The sequence below is a fragment of the Molothrus aeneus genome, chromosome 6, assembly GCF_037042795.1.
Source record: "Molothrus aeneus isolate 106 chromosome 6, BPBGC_Maene_1.0, whole genome shotgun sequence".
NCBI lineage: Eukaryota > Metazoa > Chordata > Aves > Passeriformes > Icteridae > Molothrus > Molothrus aeneus.
The window spans coordinates 39,775,525-39,792,630 of NC_089651.1; the positions used below are offsets into that span (position 1 = coordinate 39,775,525).

At 48.2% G+C, this 17,106-nt stretch overlaps 1 protein-coding gene across 1 annotated transcript; it reads left to right on the forward strand.

Moving 5' to 3' along the window:
• Nucleotides 1-685: 685 nt before the first annotated feature.
• Nucleotides 686-16,646, forward strand: DLST (dihydrolipoamide S-succinyltransferase). The gene is made up of 15 exons (XM_066552359.1): nt 686-808; nt 5,286-5,319; nt 6,484-6,532; nt 7,591-7,646; nt 8,001-8,075; nt 8,461-8,516; nt 9,212-9,323; nt 9,809-9,964; nt 10,240-10,325; nt 10,989-11,086; nt 12,946-13,076; nt 13,641-13,714; nt 14,571-14,654; nt 15,176-15,343; nt 15,789-16,646. Exons 1-15 carry the CDS (start codon nt 740-742, stop codon nt 15,921-15,923), a joined length of 1,383 nt encoding a protein of 460 aa, XP_066408456.1. The 5' UTR covers nt 686-739; the 3' UTR covers nt 15,924-16,646.
• Nucleotides 16,647-17,106: the final 460 nt, after the last annotated feature.

The following is a 17,106-nucleotide window of genomic DNA, read 5'->3' on the forward strand; positions in this document are numbered from 1 at the left end:
GGGCTCATTTTCCTGTTTGCCATGATGAATGACCTAATGAGGTCATTCTAACCATGCAGCATCCCACGGGGTGATGCCTGCGGCAATGTCACCACACACCGGCTCAGCACCGCGGTTTGCCAAGGTGAGCAGGGAAAACACGTCCACAGCTGCCCTGCAGCGACCCAGGGCTGCTTCAGAGCACAGCGTCATGAAACGGCACTCTTCGTAATGCACGGGGTTATTTATTACACATATATATATGCCATTACGTATAATAACATCTATATGTACGCATACGTGTTTATATAAGCATATGTAATACAGAGATATATGTATGTCATCTACAAGTAATAGTATTCAATATCACATATATTATAAAGGATGTGTTAATACCTATATTATTACGTATATGGTAACACACAGCAATATTATGAGCAGGCCCCGTCCCGCCTGGCCCTGCCCCGCAGCCCGGCCGTGCCCCACAGTCCGGCCCTGTTCCACAGCCCGGCCCCGCAGCCCAGCCCGGCCCCACAGCCCCGCAGCCCGGCCCGGCCCTGCCCCGCAGCCCCACAGCCCCGCAGCCCGGCCCGGCCCGGCCCGGCCCCACAGCCCGGCCCCGCCGCGATGGTCCCGCCCCGGCTGCTCCCCCCGCTCTGGGCGCTTGGTCCGGCCCCCCGCGCTTCCGCCTCGCGCCGGGCCTGGTTCCGGTGTCCGCCCTGCGGCCCCTCCCGCCGCCGCCGCCGCCGCCGCCGCCGCGATGGTGCCGCTGTGGCGGTCCCGCTGCTTCGGCCGCGCGCTGGGCCGCTCGCTGCGCGCCCTCCGACAGGTACGGCCCGCGGGCACCGGCCGCGGGGAGCGGGGCAGCGAGGGAGGGCGGCGGCCGGGCGGGCGAGGTCGGCGGCGCCAAGGGCACCGGGACGCGTCCCCTGCTGCCTGGCGCTGGGCACCGCCGCCCCGGGGACACGGCGGGGCCGGGCACGGGAAGGGGCGGCGAGGCTGTTCCGCAGCAGGGGCCGCGGTGAGCGCGGCGCTGCCCCTTCCCCGCGGGTGCCGCTGCCCCGCTGCCAGGCCCGGCCCCGCGGGAAGGGCGGTGGCGCCCGGCACCGGGCCGGGCTGACCCGCGGGAAGGGCGGTGGCGCCCGGCACCGGGCAGGGCTGACCCGCGGGAAGGGCTTCCGAGCGCCGCCGCTCTCGGGCTCTGCCGTCCCCGCCTGTCAGTGGCTGTCGCGTTCGGGGCCCTCGCTGCTGGCAGCCACCGGCCTGCGCTGGCAGAGACCCCCCCGGCCGGGGTGCGCCCGGTGCAGGATCGGCCACAAACCGGTGTGCGGTTTGTTGTGTAAATTCTGTGCTCGGTTCTCAGGGCAGTCATTGAACCGCTGCAAAGGGTGGTAACCTCTGCTGACTGCAGCGGGGGCTGACAGAGCCGGGAGCTGCTTAACCCTGGGGCTGCCCTTGGCCAGCTGGGTCCTGTGTCCTGCCGCACACATCTTCCGTTTGAACAGCAAACATGCCCAGCTCCATGTGCACACACATATGTGTGCATACCCTCGGGATGGGAAGGATCGCTTCTCTTCCCCTGACCAGCTGGAGCCTTTGAGCATGAGTCTTGATTTTAGACATCCTGCAAATGTAGGCGAGCAAGTGTTGACAACCGATCGTAATGTAAAGACACCTTTGTGTTATAAATGTGTGCGTATACACGTAAAACTGTGTTATGAACAACTTACCTGTTGTTGATACCTGTATAAGCTACAGTTTGAAATGTAGAGACAAATTGATTATAATGCAGTTTACACAAGCTTATTAAAGTGGCATTTTAGTGATATTTGACCTTTGTCAGCTCTCAGTGGTGCTGTGTAATTATAAAGAACAGAAAGAAGTCAGGTGGAATATTCAAGCCTTTTACAAAACTAGTCTGAAAATCAGGAGGTTTTAGGATGAATGCTAGTTAACCTGTTAGATGTACTGGAAGAGTTATAGTAGTAGTTTGATCTCCATTTGAACAGTGATATAGGAAGTAAATTCTGATTATGATGTAATGCAGGCTTTTTGGAGAGATGGAAAAAAATTCCAGGACTTGGCAAACCTCTGATGGCAGATGTGAGCACAGTAGACATGTACAAAATTCAGAAGTGGAGGATTGAATTGGAGAAGAGTGGAGTCACTGAGGATGAGGAAAGGTTGACTGGGTTTTGACTGACTGTAAAAGAAGAGGTCCTGAATTCATATCAAGTAGAAACCATGAATGTGCATCAATAGCCTGTAGCACGTAAGAGTCAGGGCAGGGGTAGGCAGACCTTGAAGGCTACGTGAAAAAGTCCAGAGAAAAGCTAGTCTGGAAAAGATAGATTTGATCAGGAGCTGTGTAAAATGCTTTGAGAATCAAATTCTTCTGTTTATCTGAGCAGGAGTTGGTAAAGAACTTCTTCTTCCCTGTTTGATCCTCCCCTCATGCTGGAAGAGTTCTGAGCCTGTTAGTAACAGTATCCACCACTCAGCATTGTTATCTCCATCCCATCTCAGCATCTACCCTCCGGTGCTGTATATAATGTTTTGATACCCATGAAAGCCATGCAGTGGGGTTTTTGTGTGTAGCAGGGCTTTGTGCTCATCCTTGTCAAAGCAGCAGCTGCTTTGCTCTCAAGAAGCCATGGCTGGAGAACCAATTGCTGCTGTGCCTGTTGTTGGAGCTGCACAGCACTGGCCTTCTGGTGTGCCTCTGTTGAAATGAGCTGTACTGTCAAGTTCATCAGATTCCTTGCCTGACCTGGTCCCTACTGTTGGTATACAGGCTGTTGCTGTAGCTGATGTATGCCATCCTTTATTTCAGTGTGTAGTGACCTGCTGGAAGGTGATGGCTCCTTGAAAGGTGTGGCCTGGGCAGCGCATGTCAGGGTCACTTCGACATAATAACAGTTATAAAAACAATTCTGAGAAGTCATGTGAAATGAGAGGGAAATATTAATCACTTGGTACATGAGTCACTGGCTAATTAGACCAAGACTTTTTTTTTCCCCAAATGAAGGCTGTCTTTTTAAACTGACCCAAAGTGCTAATGCCACGTGGCAAAACTGAAACATTTCCATTCTCGCTGAAAAAGCTCTAATAGAAGGCAGAGGGCAAATTTAGCCAAGTGATCCAGGAAGAGGTGCAATCAGAAGGATTCCTTCAGGGGCAAAAGGGAACAGGAAGCAGCCCTGTCCAGTGTCTCCTGAAGCTGCGTGTTCATCTGAGGTACTGTGGTTAAGATACAGACACACAGCAGTTCTGCAGAATGTAAGCCAGAGAAATCACAGTATCTTTTATTACTGGCTTCCTCATCACATTAAACTCTTACCCTAATTTCTTAATCTTAAAGGCAAAGGGTAGAGTGATACCATTTTTTTCCTTAATTTTGCTGCAGTTGTAGAACACAGACTTGACACCACTGGTGGAAGAGAGCTGCAGATGTTTTCTCACAGTGATTATTTTTAGGACAGACCTTCTAAACTTTTATTTTTGTTTTCACTCCACGTTTGCTGGTCCTGAGCAAATAGAATTGTCTGGTTTTGCATCAGTCTGAGGCTGTTCCTTTCTTAACAATTTATTGTCTGGCATGCAAGGAATGACTTTAACCACTTAAAGCACCCAGGGAAACATTAATGGATAAAGGGGAACTCAGGTTGCTTGATACTCAATTTGTGATTGACTCCATGCTATCTGGGACACTACAGAAAGTGGGAAAAATATGATCAATACAGAGTGCTGAGGATTGTGGTGCTCTAGAGAGCTGACCCAGTGGAGTTAAACTGGAGTTTGTCTTGCTGATCCTGGCTTAGAGTTGGCTTTACACAAACCAGATCTGAATTAGCAGGGTCAGTGCTGCACCAAGATTAGGCATTGTAGCATTCAAGATGACTCTGCCAAGTCTGCACAGTGCTTCCTGCTTTCCCTTACCCAGCCTGACTTGGGGCAGGGGCTCAGCAGGCCCTGCCACAAGCTGGTTTTGCAGCACTGTTGGTTCAGGATCACTGATCCCTGCAGTGAAGTGGCGAGCAGGGTGGCTGCATGGTGTTGTGCTGGAGCTTAGCAGTAAGTCAGACTGGCTGCCTGCATCCTCAGCACAGCTAATTATAACCCTGTTGAATTGCCCATTGATCATTGAGTTGTCTCTGAGTTAATATCCAACAAGTAAAATCCATTTATAAACTTGGATAATTAAACTACCAAGGGCTTGATTCCAGGCCTCTTAGTTTTGATACAAAGTGTTCATTGAATCTGTTTTTGTATGCTGCAGCAGTCAGTCCTGTAGATGGTGTGCCAAGCTTAAGTATATTGCTGGTCTTTGGTCTCTGTTGTCTTGCCACACAGCTCCTCAAATTATTTTGATATTTAAGGTCAGTTATATCCCATCCTGCTTGCTTTGCTGAAGCTGAAATCAGGGCTTGTATGCAAACTTCAGATCCTGAAGGTGTGAAGGAAATCTAACTTTTAACTTAGCTGTTGGATAAGGGTGCTTTGAGCCCTTGAGTTGCTGGTCATTCTAAGTCAGTAAAGTGCATTTCCATCATGGCTACAGTGCTATTTTCCAATTGCTTTTAAAGAGTTCTTATCTTCTCCAATCCTGCAGGTTTGATGTGAGAGAAATATGTAATAACAGTAGAGGGAAGTAATTGAATTTTTTGAAATTGAATATTTTGAAATGTGTTCTACTTTTGAGCTCTGTTAAGCTGAGCTAGGAATGCAGTCAATGATTACACAGGTATGAAGTGAAACATCAACACAGGTATGAAGTGAAACATCAAAGAATGTGGAATTCCTGACTAACTGACAGCAGTAGAAATTTTGCCACCGAGAGGAATTCTGGTCTTCGGGAGTTCAAAGGCTCTGTAGCTTCAGAAAAAAATTTTAAAACCCCTAGATGCTGCATTCATGACTGTAGGAGTAAACATCATGGGATGTTTTATCATCATATCCAGTAGGTATCCTTTATCTTCTCATTCATAGCAAATTCTATTGGAAATCTGTTCCTTCTTAAAGAGGAAAGTGCATGAGAAGGTCAAAACTTCTGGACCAAGAACTGGAAGATGCAAGCACCAAATTTAACATCACTGCATCATAAAGCACCCTGGGAGGAGACAAAGGATAAAGAAGGGCATAGGTATTCTCCTGCTCTAGCACACTGTGGGAAAGTGGCATGCCTGCAGACTGGAGCATGGGAATGGTGGATCCTGTGTCTGATTCAGATCTCAGGGAAAAAACAAAGTCCTTCTAGGATGGGTTTGTCTTCTTGCAATACTGATACATCCTTTTCTCTCTGACAGGGGAACTGTACTCTGGCAAGATCCCCTCTGTCTGGTGAGTCTTACACTTTACCTAGAAAGAACAGAGCTGATGATGGAGGTTGGTGATAGGTCTGATTGGGGTTTGTTTCTGTCAGTCTGTAGTGAAGAAGCAGTGGAATGAGCTAAGTTTCCATGGGAGTGCCTCCCTTGCCTGAGGTACATGCTGCCTGATCCATTTGGCTCTGGTGAAGGTTTCACAGCAGCAGCACAGTGTATTTCAGGCATTGCAGTGCTCAAAGCACATGCTGTTGCAGAGCCCTAGCTCTCTAAAAAGCTCCCTTGAAAATAATGGATGAATATTAAGTGACATGTCAGATCTGGTGTGCCTGTGAACTCCACTTCGATGCTTAAACTGTTTTTCCTTAGAGCTCTGGTTTTTTCTAGCTGTGCTGTAGAAATTGTGCTGCTTTTTTAAAAAATCAAGTGAGGAAATGGTTCTTCCCTCTGGCATTGTGTAATTTGAGATAATTATGTCCTCCAGTTACTACGCTGACTCTCTTTAAGATCATTCTGGAAGACTGCCCAGTGCCCTGTGACAAAGGACAGGAGTCCAGCTCATAATAAAAAATGCAGTGTCAGGGCATACGAGCAGTGTGGGAAGGGGACAGTGGGGTATGTGAAACTGGGAAGCTGTGCAAATATTTCCCTATTGTGAGTTTTGGAAACTAATTTTCTCTGGACAGGGAGTGAGCAGAGAAGAGAGATGATGGTGGCTCAATTCTCTGCCCCACACTCTCTTTTCAGTCCTTTTTTTCCTCCTTAGCTGTCTCTGGGCTGCGAGACTTTCTGGGGTGCCTCTTGCAGAGCTGATACCTTGCTCCATACTTCATATGGGTGTGGATACTCAGCAGTTCTGGAGGTGGTTCCTCATAGCTCTTTCCTGATTTTGCTCTGAATGCTCTGCTTCGTTTTCCCATTTCAATGTTATCATTATTATCTTTGTTGTCAAGCTATAACTGTTTTCCCCATCCCTATAAATCTAGATGAAGACAAAACCACTGTTCTTGGCAAGCTCTGGGCTGGTTTGATGGCACTGAGGTGTCTCAGCATGGATATATTCCCCATTTGGTCCCAAACTTCTTTCAGGGTGGGCAACAGTGTCCTCTGCTTTCTTTTATCTGATGAGGATACTTGAGGGTTGGACAACTGCATAATATAACTCCTTTCTCATTCACAGGTGTGTCTGGGAGCCAAGGACTGGCTTACACAAACAGCAGGAAGCTTATGTAAGTATCCACAGGAAAACTGTCATGTGGGGAGACTGGGGTTGCTCTTGCTCCAGCCATGATAAGATTTGAGGTCTGAGGAACAGAATATGGTTGGCTGTCATGAAATCCTTGTGCACATTGTAGCAGTATGGAGTTAGCCCTAAAAAAAAATCTAGGTTTTGCAGGTTGGGAACTGAAAACAAGCTCTGTCTGCAACCAGGTACTGGGACAGGGAAGGGACAGGAGTGAGGAAACCAGCGATAAATGGATTTCTACTCTGATTATCTGACTAGAGGTGTTGTTTGCTCTATGATGGTCTCCTGGTAGATCTTCTCTTGGGAGAAGTGGGGTCATTCACAGCACTGTTGTTCATATATCAGGGTTTGCACTAATGAGGTGGTCTTATAAAAATGTATTTGGGGAAATAACCTTAAGAGTACATGCATAAAAGCCTGAAATACTTTGAAATCCTTTGTTTGTTCAAAGTAGCCCATGCTAGAGGAAATGCTAAAGCACGTTCTTTTCAGTTTTGAAAATATGATGTCAGTAGATATAAAAATCATCCTTAGGATTGGGATTGCCAGCTCCCTGTGAAGAAACATGGTGGAGAGAAATAGCTAGTTTTTGGATGCATTGCCATAGGCAATTTATGGTGCTTTTCTTTTATTTTGGAGCAATCTAACAACTTCTGTAGAGATGACAGTCCTAATCTGGAGGTTTAACAAAAAATGGTTGCTGCACTAGTCTTGGGCATTGTATGGGCTGGCCAGGTCACCCTTTAATCAGTATTTAAACTATGAGGGTTCTGTTGGGTTGTCTGTCTAAATGGAAATTCCATAAGTGTCAGTTCTCACTGAGTTTCTGAGAGCAGAAGTGATGGTAGGATGTAATGCTTCCTTTCTAGCTGGATTGTTGCAGCTTGAATAGTAAATAGGAGTCCTTTGCACCAAATACATCAGAACAGCTGAGCAGCCTTTCACATCAGTTAAGCAAGTGTAAATTCTGTACTTGAGCTTGGTGCTGGCAGCCTGCAGAGGAATGTTCTGCTGTGTTCATACTTTTCTCTCTTTCTGCAGAGTAAATAGCTCCAGTGTCTTCACTGTCCGCTACTTCAGAACCACTGCGGTACATAGTAAGTAAGAAGGCAGGAATCAGCGTGATGCTTCTTTTGCTACCTCTTGCTGTCCTGCCAGCAGCTACCTTCCATCCTTGGTCAAGGCTCACTGCTGTCCTGCCTGCATGGATGACTCAGGGTTTATATCCCCAGGGCCCTAAAGATTTTGTCTGGATTCCAGTCACAATGTGGCTTTCGGTCAGATATGAATTTCTCGGGTGATTAAATGTTGATCAATGTTGAAGAAAGGAGACGGACAGCAATTGATGTCTGATGGCCTACCCCCTTTAGCAGAGTCGTGATGACAAGAATGAAGCAGTACCATAAATTTTTAGCTCTGAAAGCAGTCAAGTCTGTTTGTCTCTCTCACAGGGGATGACGTGGTTACGGTGAACACACCAGCCTTTGCAGAGTCAGTCACAGAAGGAGATGTCAGGTGGGAGAAAGGTAAGCAATTGCCTGAAATTCTCATCGCTGTTACTGCTGTGTTGGACACCTTGGGGATGCATTACAGTTCACTGGCTGACATCCTGCTCTGTGCCTTTCAGTCTGTGACAAATGAGGCATTTAATTGCAGCTCTCCTAAGGGGTTAAGAATTGCAGTTACTGCCTCATCACCTCTCTGTCGGGGTAATGTTGGATGAAGGGAGATGTCTAAGCTGGAATCAGACTCTTAACTGTGCAGTAGATTGCTTGAGCTAGTCTTTTCTTTAGAAGTTGTGGAGAAGTGGGATGAAGAAGTTATGGGTTAGTGTGGGAAACTGCTGTGGGTAAAGAGGGGAGGCCAGAGCACACCTCCCTCCTCACAGTGGTCTTCATATCTGTCATTCAGCTGTTGGAGACACAGTGGCGGAAGATGAAGTGGTGTGTGAGATTGAAACAGACAAGGTAGGAGTTCCTGGACCAAAACTTTTTCTAGTTCTGTAACAGGTACCCTGTATGGCTTCTCTCCTGCTAAGAGCTCCTAGAGCCTGCAGGGCCCTGACTGTGTCTCCTGCTCTCTTCATGGAGAAAAGCTTTTCTCATCTAGTATAAAACTTGCTGTGCCTTAAGTGAGAATTCTTGATAACCCTTATTCATCCATTTGATTAATCATCACTGGTGGTGTTGTTTATTGGAGCTGTAATTTTACTTCTCCTTCTGATTTGAGTGCTTTGAGTTTTGAAACCTGTTTGTGCCTAAACAAAGGAGAAATCTGCCAGCCATAGGTTGTCTTCAGATAGTTTAAAATTTAGGCTTTACATTCATCCACTCCTGAAAGGACTGTTAAGCCTTGAAGTTCTTGCTGAATTCTCTGCTGAGTTCTGTTTTCAGCTTTGCCATCAGGAAGATGCTGGCAGTGGGTAGTTCTTGACTGTACCCTGGAAATCAGGCTATACATTACACTGCCAGCATCTCCTAAAGCTTCTAACTATTGGCACAAAATCCTGGTGGAGGGTGTGAAAACTGGTGCAAATAATGTGAGACACAGCTGCTGTCTGTGCCAAATTGCAATGTGTATCTGCACATACTGGCATCTTCTCTTGGGCACTTGGTCTCCAACTGATGTTTGGGAGAATTTCACTGACTTTCTTTTTTTTCAGACATCAGTGCAAGTTCCAGCCCCAGCAGCTGGTGTGATTGAAGCCCTTCTGGTACCCGATGGTGGCAAAGTGGAAGGGGGGACACCTCTATTCAAACTCAGGAAAACTGGAGGTAAGTCAGGCATGTGTAACTTGCATGGGCCTTGTGCTTCCACCAGGTTTTTTCTGAAGATTTAAGCATTTAGAATAAAATGCCTTTTAGCACTTAGCAAAGCATTGTAGAGGGATCCTGAGAAAATACTCCTATTCTGTTGTCCATTAGAAAAGCATAATTTTAGTCCTTCTGAGGGGGATCTTATCTTTTGTTCCCTCTGGAGGAGACTAAACTGTTAGCTATAACTAGTTGAGAATTCCCCTAACTCCCTTCTGTGCCCTCTTCTCTGTAGCATCCAGCCTCCTCCAGCGAGGAGGTCAAGGATGTTGATGAGTAAAACACTTTCACAATCGCTTTCTCTTTTGGTGATTTCTGTCAGCTCAGTAGTGCTGAGAACATAAAGGCACTCTGCCTGAGGGTTTACTTTTGTTAGGTTGGTTGGACTCACAGATCTCTGCCAGTGGAAGCTGGTGCCCTTACCATGGTTCTTCCTTGTCTTTCAGCTGCTCCTGCCAAGGCTAAACCAGCAGCAGCCCCTCCTCCTCCTGCAGCCCCTGAACCTGCAGCTGCACCTGCTCCTCCCCCTGCTGCAGCACCGATTCCCACTACAATGCCACCAGTGCCGCCTGTGTCAACTCAGCCCATCGACAGCAAACCAGGTGAGGCAACAGCCATTTGTTCCTGTTCTCGAGTCTCTCTGCTTGAGGGGACAGTGTATAAGGTTAAAGACATCAAACAGAGGCATTTGTGGTGAAGGCCTCCTGCAGTACGACCCTGCTTGCTCCAGACTGGACTGCTCAACTATGCCTAGCACCTTCCCAGCCTAATTCAAGGCTGCTTCCATGCTGTGTCACTTAAGCAAGGAGCTCAAATACACTTTCAGGGCTTTTTCTACCTGGCTTCTGTTTTTGACTGATGTGTTTTTTCCCCTCAGTGTCTGCTGTGAAGCCGGCTGCAGCCCCAGCGGCAGCCCCTCCTGGGGAGGCAGTGCCCACCAAAGGTGCCAGATCAGAGCATAGGGTAAGCTGTGGGAGCAGGGACCTTGCCAGCACTTCTGTTGCTAGGTGATAATCTGTTCTGGCTGGAGCTTGCCGGATGTGTCCATATCCACCTGTACACACCCAGCTCAGTAGGGCTGTGAGAGGTGGGAAAATTCTCTACATGCAGGAACTGCTTACAGGTGGTGTGGAGAAAGAGCCTGGACCTATCTGGCATGGGTCTTTTCTAGGCAAAAGTCTTGTCTTGAGTTATGCTGACTCGGGACAGAAGGACTCAGTGTGATCTGCTTGGTTTGTCCACAAGCCCTCAGCAAAGGGTTGAGGCTGCTGAAACTGCCTTGTGCATTCTTAAGAGAGCATGGTTGAGCAACCTGCTTTCTTAGCAGTCTTGCCCTTCTCACGTTAGCCACATGGACACCTATGCATGCTTGGAGGTGTTGAGGAATGCAGAGGTCAGAAGTAGCTGTACTGTGATGCATTTCAGCACTGCTTTTCAAGTGAACTGTGTGTTGAGCTGAGCAGTGAAATAAACTCCTCAGCCTATTGTCTCCTGACTTAGAGTGAAAACCTTGGCCCTAGGCATCTAGTCAATCAGATGGCAAGAGGAGAGCCTTTTGAGTTTCTTGTGCATTTTGCCCTTAGATGAGCTTTAGGCAACTTCTGCTTATACCTTTTTAATTTGCAGGTGAAAATGAATAGGATGCGTCAGCGTATTGCTCAGCGGCTGAAAGAGGCTCAGAATACTTGTGCCATGCTGACCACTTTCAATGAGATTGATATGAGGTGAGGAGTAAACCTCTTTTTCCCTTTATGAGTAGAAACAGATTAAGGCAGTAATCTTTAAATAGCAGTCAAAACCTTGCAGGTTTTCTTTGGAGAGATTGGCAGCAAGTCTTTTGGGCCCTCTTTCTTAGGTATGTACCACAGTCTGTGCAGCTTCTTCAGAACCACATTGGTGTTGTGGTATGAGGGGGTACAGAGCTTCCTAATGGCCTGTTCCTTGGGAGTCACCTGCTACTTGTAATAGGGGTAGTTTCTGATTCCTCTTCTGTGGGCTTTTTGGTAGAAGACAGGTAAATGTTGAGCAGAAGACCAGAAGGGGCTAGTATCACTTGCATATAGTCGCTGTTAGAAGACAGCAAGATACAGCATCTGCTTTCTGCCACTCCACTAGGTTACTGCTTTTGGAGGTGTTTAACTTGCAGTGAGTTGGTTCTCCAGGGCTCATCAGCCTTTCAGGTGGGCATTGCTTAGGCCTAAGGCCTTTGCTGTCAGATGGTACAGCTTTCTAGAGACAGACCAGCACCCTTCCCCATCCTCTCAAGCAGGTGGGGGGCTCCTGACTCAAGTGCTTGCATGGAGTGAGCACACTAATGTCTTTGGAGGGTGGGCAGCTTATGTTACAGTGCATTAAGGGGAAATTGTGCTCAAATCAAATTGCCTTGTGAAATCCTATGCTACTCCTTAAGAGAAAACATGTAAATATTTGGGTCTCAGAACAATAAGGCTGGCAAAATAATCTTGATTGGAGGGAAGTGCTGCAGCTTTATCTCCTCTCAGAGGCTCATTGAGGTGTCGCTTTACGCCAGCCTGGGGCTCTCATTGCATCTGGTAATGTGGTTTGGATTGATTACTGTGAAGTTGATTTGTGAAGACCTATGCTGGGGCCTCTTGCTTCCCACGGGGGTCAGTGTCTGAAAGGAGGAGGCCTTAATGAGGCAGTTCCATAGCAGGTTGTATTCTCATGGCTGCAGCCCTTGTGTCTTGGGAGGCACTAATGTCTTTGGGTCGTAATCCTAACTCTAAACAAGGTTAGACACAGGAAAACAAACACTCTAAACCATGGAAAATCCTGCTCCTTGGTGAAAATGTCTCTTCAAAGACTGAAGGTTTCTGAAGGGGGAAGGGATGAACTATGCAATTCCACAGCATCTGATGTTAGGCTAGAATAGGCAGAGCTTTTTGCCACAGCTTGGTTGATGTTTTGTAAATGGCCTCAATTTTGATTAATAGAAACAGTGGGAAAACGTGATTTGTCTGGTCAAGAGCTATGGGTGGACTGGCACCCACTACCATAAGCTCCTGGGAAAATTCCTTTAATGTTCGGTCAACTCCTAAAGCCAGAGAGTTGGGTACAAAAGTGGTGTTGTGCTGTCTGGTGCTGAATTTGCAGAGTGGTTGAGGTCTTTTCCTTTGATCACTTTGATTTTACTTCCTGCATGTTTACTGCTTTTGCCAAATTCTGGTTTTTCACCCTTCTGTGTCAGTCCAGCCACACCTGCATTTGCTGTCTGTGGTGCCACACTGGTATGAGCACTGTTGTCTCCAGAGAATAGGTGGCAGCATCAGGCCTAAGCAGGAAATATACCATGCCACACCTTACTTCTGTTCTTGGCAGTGTGGGCCTTGCAGGTTTACCCTGGCTGTGGAGCTCGTGGTCCAGGACCAGTTTCTGTTTGATCCTTTGGCAGGAACCTTAGATCCATGTTTATGTCACATGTGAAGGCTTTTGCAGCAGACTGGAGGTCTCCCATTTGGTGGTGCAGATTTGCATCCTTGGGGCTGGCCCTGAAATCTGTTACTCAGAGGGAATGGTGTTTTCTTGGACTCCCGGTTTACCAGCGTTACTGTGTGTTTCACAGCAACATCCGGGAGATGAGAGCTGTACACAAGGATACCTTTCTGAAAAAGCACAACCTGAAGCTAGGTTTCATGTCAGCTTTTGTGAAAGCTGCAGCCTTTGCTCTGCAGGACCAGCCTGTTGTGAATGCAGGTGAGTGGTGACCCTTGCTGGTGACTTGCATATCTAGGGACCATTGCAAAATGGGGTAAAGGCAATGGCCAAGTCCATGGCAGGAGTAGTAGCTTGGAGAAGCAAGTCAAATGCACAGAAAGCATGGGGACAGTCCTGCATGCTGCTGCTGATTTTGCTAAAGCCACTTACATAGGTAGAGGTCAGCTTGCCAAGAGGGGCTCGATTAAGAAGGGGTGACCAGGGGTGAGGCTGGGGCCGTGCATATGCAGCCTGCAGAGGGCAGAGCCTGCTGGTTGTGTACAGGTGACTCCTGTAGGCGCAGTGCAGTTCCTGGGCATGTCAGAGGTGCTTGCTGGAACAGAAGAACAGAATAACCAAGGGGAAAATAACTGAGGAGGACTGAGCAGTGTGGACTGTTTTCTTTCTGTCTGTCCTGGTGCCTCTCCCACAGGTACAGCAAGGAATCATTCTTCTCTGGAGTTATGTTTAAGCTAGATGTGAGCAAGTTGTTATGATTTTTTAGCTAGTCAAACCTTTGATCTTAGTTTCTGCATATGTAACACAAGATTTTTCTCTTTCTAGTGATTGATGACACGACCAAAGAGATTGTGTACAGGGACTATGTGGACATCAGTGTTGCTGTAGCAACTCCCCGGGTAGGTACCTTGGAGCTTTGTCCATGCTTCCTGCAGCCTTTCATATGGGATGATCATATACTTTGAGTCAGCTCAGCTTTGTGCTCTGCTGCAGCAGAAATTAACTGATAAGACTGATTCTGTAAATGAGACACCTGCTGCATTATGGACTGCTGAGATGGGTTTTGAGGGAAGGTGGAGGACCAAGAATATTCTACCACTACATTCATCTTAATAAGAGATCTGGTAACTGGGTCAATATAGATCTCAGTTGTTAATGAGTAGGGCCAGGTTAGGGAACCCCTTTGTTGTCATGAATCCATGACATAGGCACTAAAATCTCTGAACGTCCTGTCCTCTGGCTAACTTTGCTGTGCTGTTCCACAGAGATGTTTCTGTCCAGGGAGAGTATGGGATGGAGTTACAGATGTTGAATTAGTCAATTACCTTCTTGATTAGAAGGTTCTGCTATGAAGCAGAGGTTTGACAAGGACTGAAGTTCTGTCACTGTCTTCTCCCGAAGTCTAGGGGAGGCCCAGCAAAAAGAGGTGAGAGAAAGAGGTGCCAGCTGAAATCTCCCAGTGCCTTACCTGGGAATTTATCAATGTGGAGCTGGCTCCAGACAGACCTGGTTGATTTATGAGATAGGCTAGCAAAGGCAAAGATGATTGCTCAATTTAAGGTGTCAGCCTTTGATGTGTGTCATGCCAGGTTTCCTGTCAGGCTACCAGGGTGTGAGGCAGCTCTGCCAACCAGCTGCTGTGGGCCAAGGAGGAGGCAGGAGCTCTCTGGGGCTGTGTCCAGATTCCTGCTGCATGACAGCTATCTGTGTGTTGCTGCACTGAATTTGCTATTCATGGACTTTGCTTCTCCCCAGGGTCTGGTGGTCCCTGTGGTTAGGAATGTAGAAAACATGAACTTTGCTGACATAGAGCGTGCTATCTACGAGTTGGGGGAAAAGGTAAGGAAATTTTTCTGAAGAGGGTTGGGAGGAATGGAAAGAACTGGAAATGCTGGATTGGCATGTATTGATTTGGTCTCTGTGTCATCATCTCTGACCTCTAACACACTGAGTTGTGCTGTGGGGAGTGATCCAGTTACATGGCTGGCTGTGCCTTTGCCTTCTAGGACAGCTCTACTCGTTGCCCATCCAGAAGACTGCAGTCTACATTAGAGACATGGTGTATCTTCACCTTTGTCTTCAGAGGCCAAGGCTGAACTGCCCTGGGGTAGAAGTCCCTGTGTCTGTCTCCTGCAAAAGCAGGAGTTGGAAGCAAAGCGAGAGAATCCTTCCCCAAAGCCACTAGATGCTCACTCTAAAGACAGGATGCATTTTTGAGCAATTTGTGTTGGTTTTCAGCTGAACAAATCAATAAGCAAAGCTCTTGCAATCAGTATTCCTGGAAAGAGTGGATGTCCAAACCCTCGTTGTTTGCTCTGTGTGGTCTGTGTGGCTTTCTAAGACCTTATTTTTACTTCTAGGCACGGAAGAATGAACTGGCCATTGAAGACATGGATGGTGGCACTTTCACAATCAGCAATGGTGGGGTTTTTGGGTCACTCTTTGGAACACCTATCATTAACCCACCCCAGTCTGCCATCTTAGGCATGCATGCCATCTTTGACAGGCCTGTGGCTGTGGGAGGCAAGGTAGGTGGACCTGCACAGGAGGTTTTAGGGAACAAAGGACAGGGCTCAGCAGACTGAGGACCTTTTTCTAAGGGGTTGGTGTCACTTCTGAAACACTTCAGTGTGAAGAAGGAGCAGAGACTAATGGGTATAGGGCACCTTTGCTGGCCCTGGTACTTGCCTGAGCTGTGCAGGGGACTTTGTCCTATCTGTGAGTGGGCAAACTGGTTATAATCTTAGGTGTGGGAAGGAGGAGCTTGTAGCCTTTGTGATAGGGAGCGGTTCCAGGAAGAGCCCTTATCTCATATGTGGCATGGACCCATCCTGGGTGGGTGGGTAGATAATTTTGCCATGCAGGACAAATCCAGGAGGGCCTGGGGTGGGAAAAAGCCAGGTCTTCCCTGAGTTCACAGGAGGGGAGCATGCAGGCAGGAGCACTGAGCTCACTAACCCTGTCCCTGCCCAGATCGAGGTGCGGCCGATGATGTACGTGGCGCTGACCTACGATCACCGGCTCATCGACGGCAGAGAGGCCGTCACCTTCCTGCGCAAGATCAAGGCAGCGGTGGAGGATCCCCGCGTGCTGCTGCTCGACCTGTAGGGCAGCCACACCCCCACACAACCCACCCAGGACAGGGCAGCACCAGCAGGGACGATGCAGGGCATTCAGGAACTGGCAGGGGTCATTCCAGTCTTTCTCCCTCCGCTGTGATTGGAGCTGTTCCAAAGGGAATTACAGGAATAGCTCCTACCTCCTTTCTTATTTTGTTTAATGAAGGTTTACTATCTCACGAGAACTTGCCGTGCAGTGGGCCAACCACTGAATGGCATTGCCTTTCCAGAGCCATCTGTGTGGCATCCTCTCCCTCACAGCACCAAACGCTCACCTCCAGCTTGTCCTATACCACTGGAAACTGCTTGCTGCTGCTGTGCTAGGGTACCCTTCCCTGCCCCTCCATGGCAGGTTCAGCTTTACTGCCTAGCACTGAGGTTCCTGGGAGGGAGAGGACAGGAAAGGCTACTGTCCATGTTTTGCTTGAAAATATTTCACACTCATCAGCCTTGCAAGGGTCTGACCCCGAGGCCACTTGCAGGAAAAGTTTTGGTCAGAGCAGGGCTTGAGGTAGGTGTCATGCTTCTGGCAGTGCCCTGGTTACACTCCCTCCACAGACAGTAACACAGGGTGGCAACTCCCCTACTTTCCCTTGGCGATTGTCTCTCACCAGCCCAGTCACGGTGGTGTGAATGTTCTTGTTGGGGTGGGCAGAGCCCGTGACCTCTGTGGAGGCAGCACTGTTCCTGGGGACAGCCCTTTCACCATTACATGCCCGACAGGGGGGTGAGAACCAGCCCCCAGCAGCTGTCCTTGGCACACAGCTCACTGGGTGTGACTGCTGGCTTCCTGCGTGCTCCCAGCCCACACCCAGCTGGGGGGCCAGGCCTTTCACTGAAATGTACATCCCAGCCCACGGGTGCTGGTTTGGGGGGAGGGGGGCAGTTCTGAATCCGATAGCGCACACATGAATTGAGGGGTGAGGGGGTTGCTAGTGCCTGCAGAGTCTATTACTCTTACCCCCTACACAGAACTTGTAACAAAAATATTTAACACAGCGGATTTTAAATGAAATAAAACTGTGCAACGACTGCAAGGTGGGGTGTGTTTGAGTGGGTGAGGACTCTGGCATCAGCAGCATCCTGAGTGTAGTGCAAGAGTCCTGTTATCTGGTGGTGAGAGAAAAGAGGCAATGGGAGCTGAGCCCATTGCTGGTGGTATTAAATTGAGT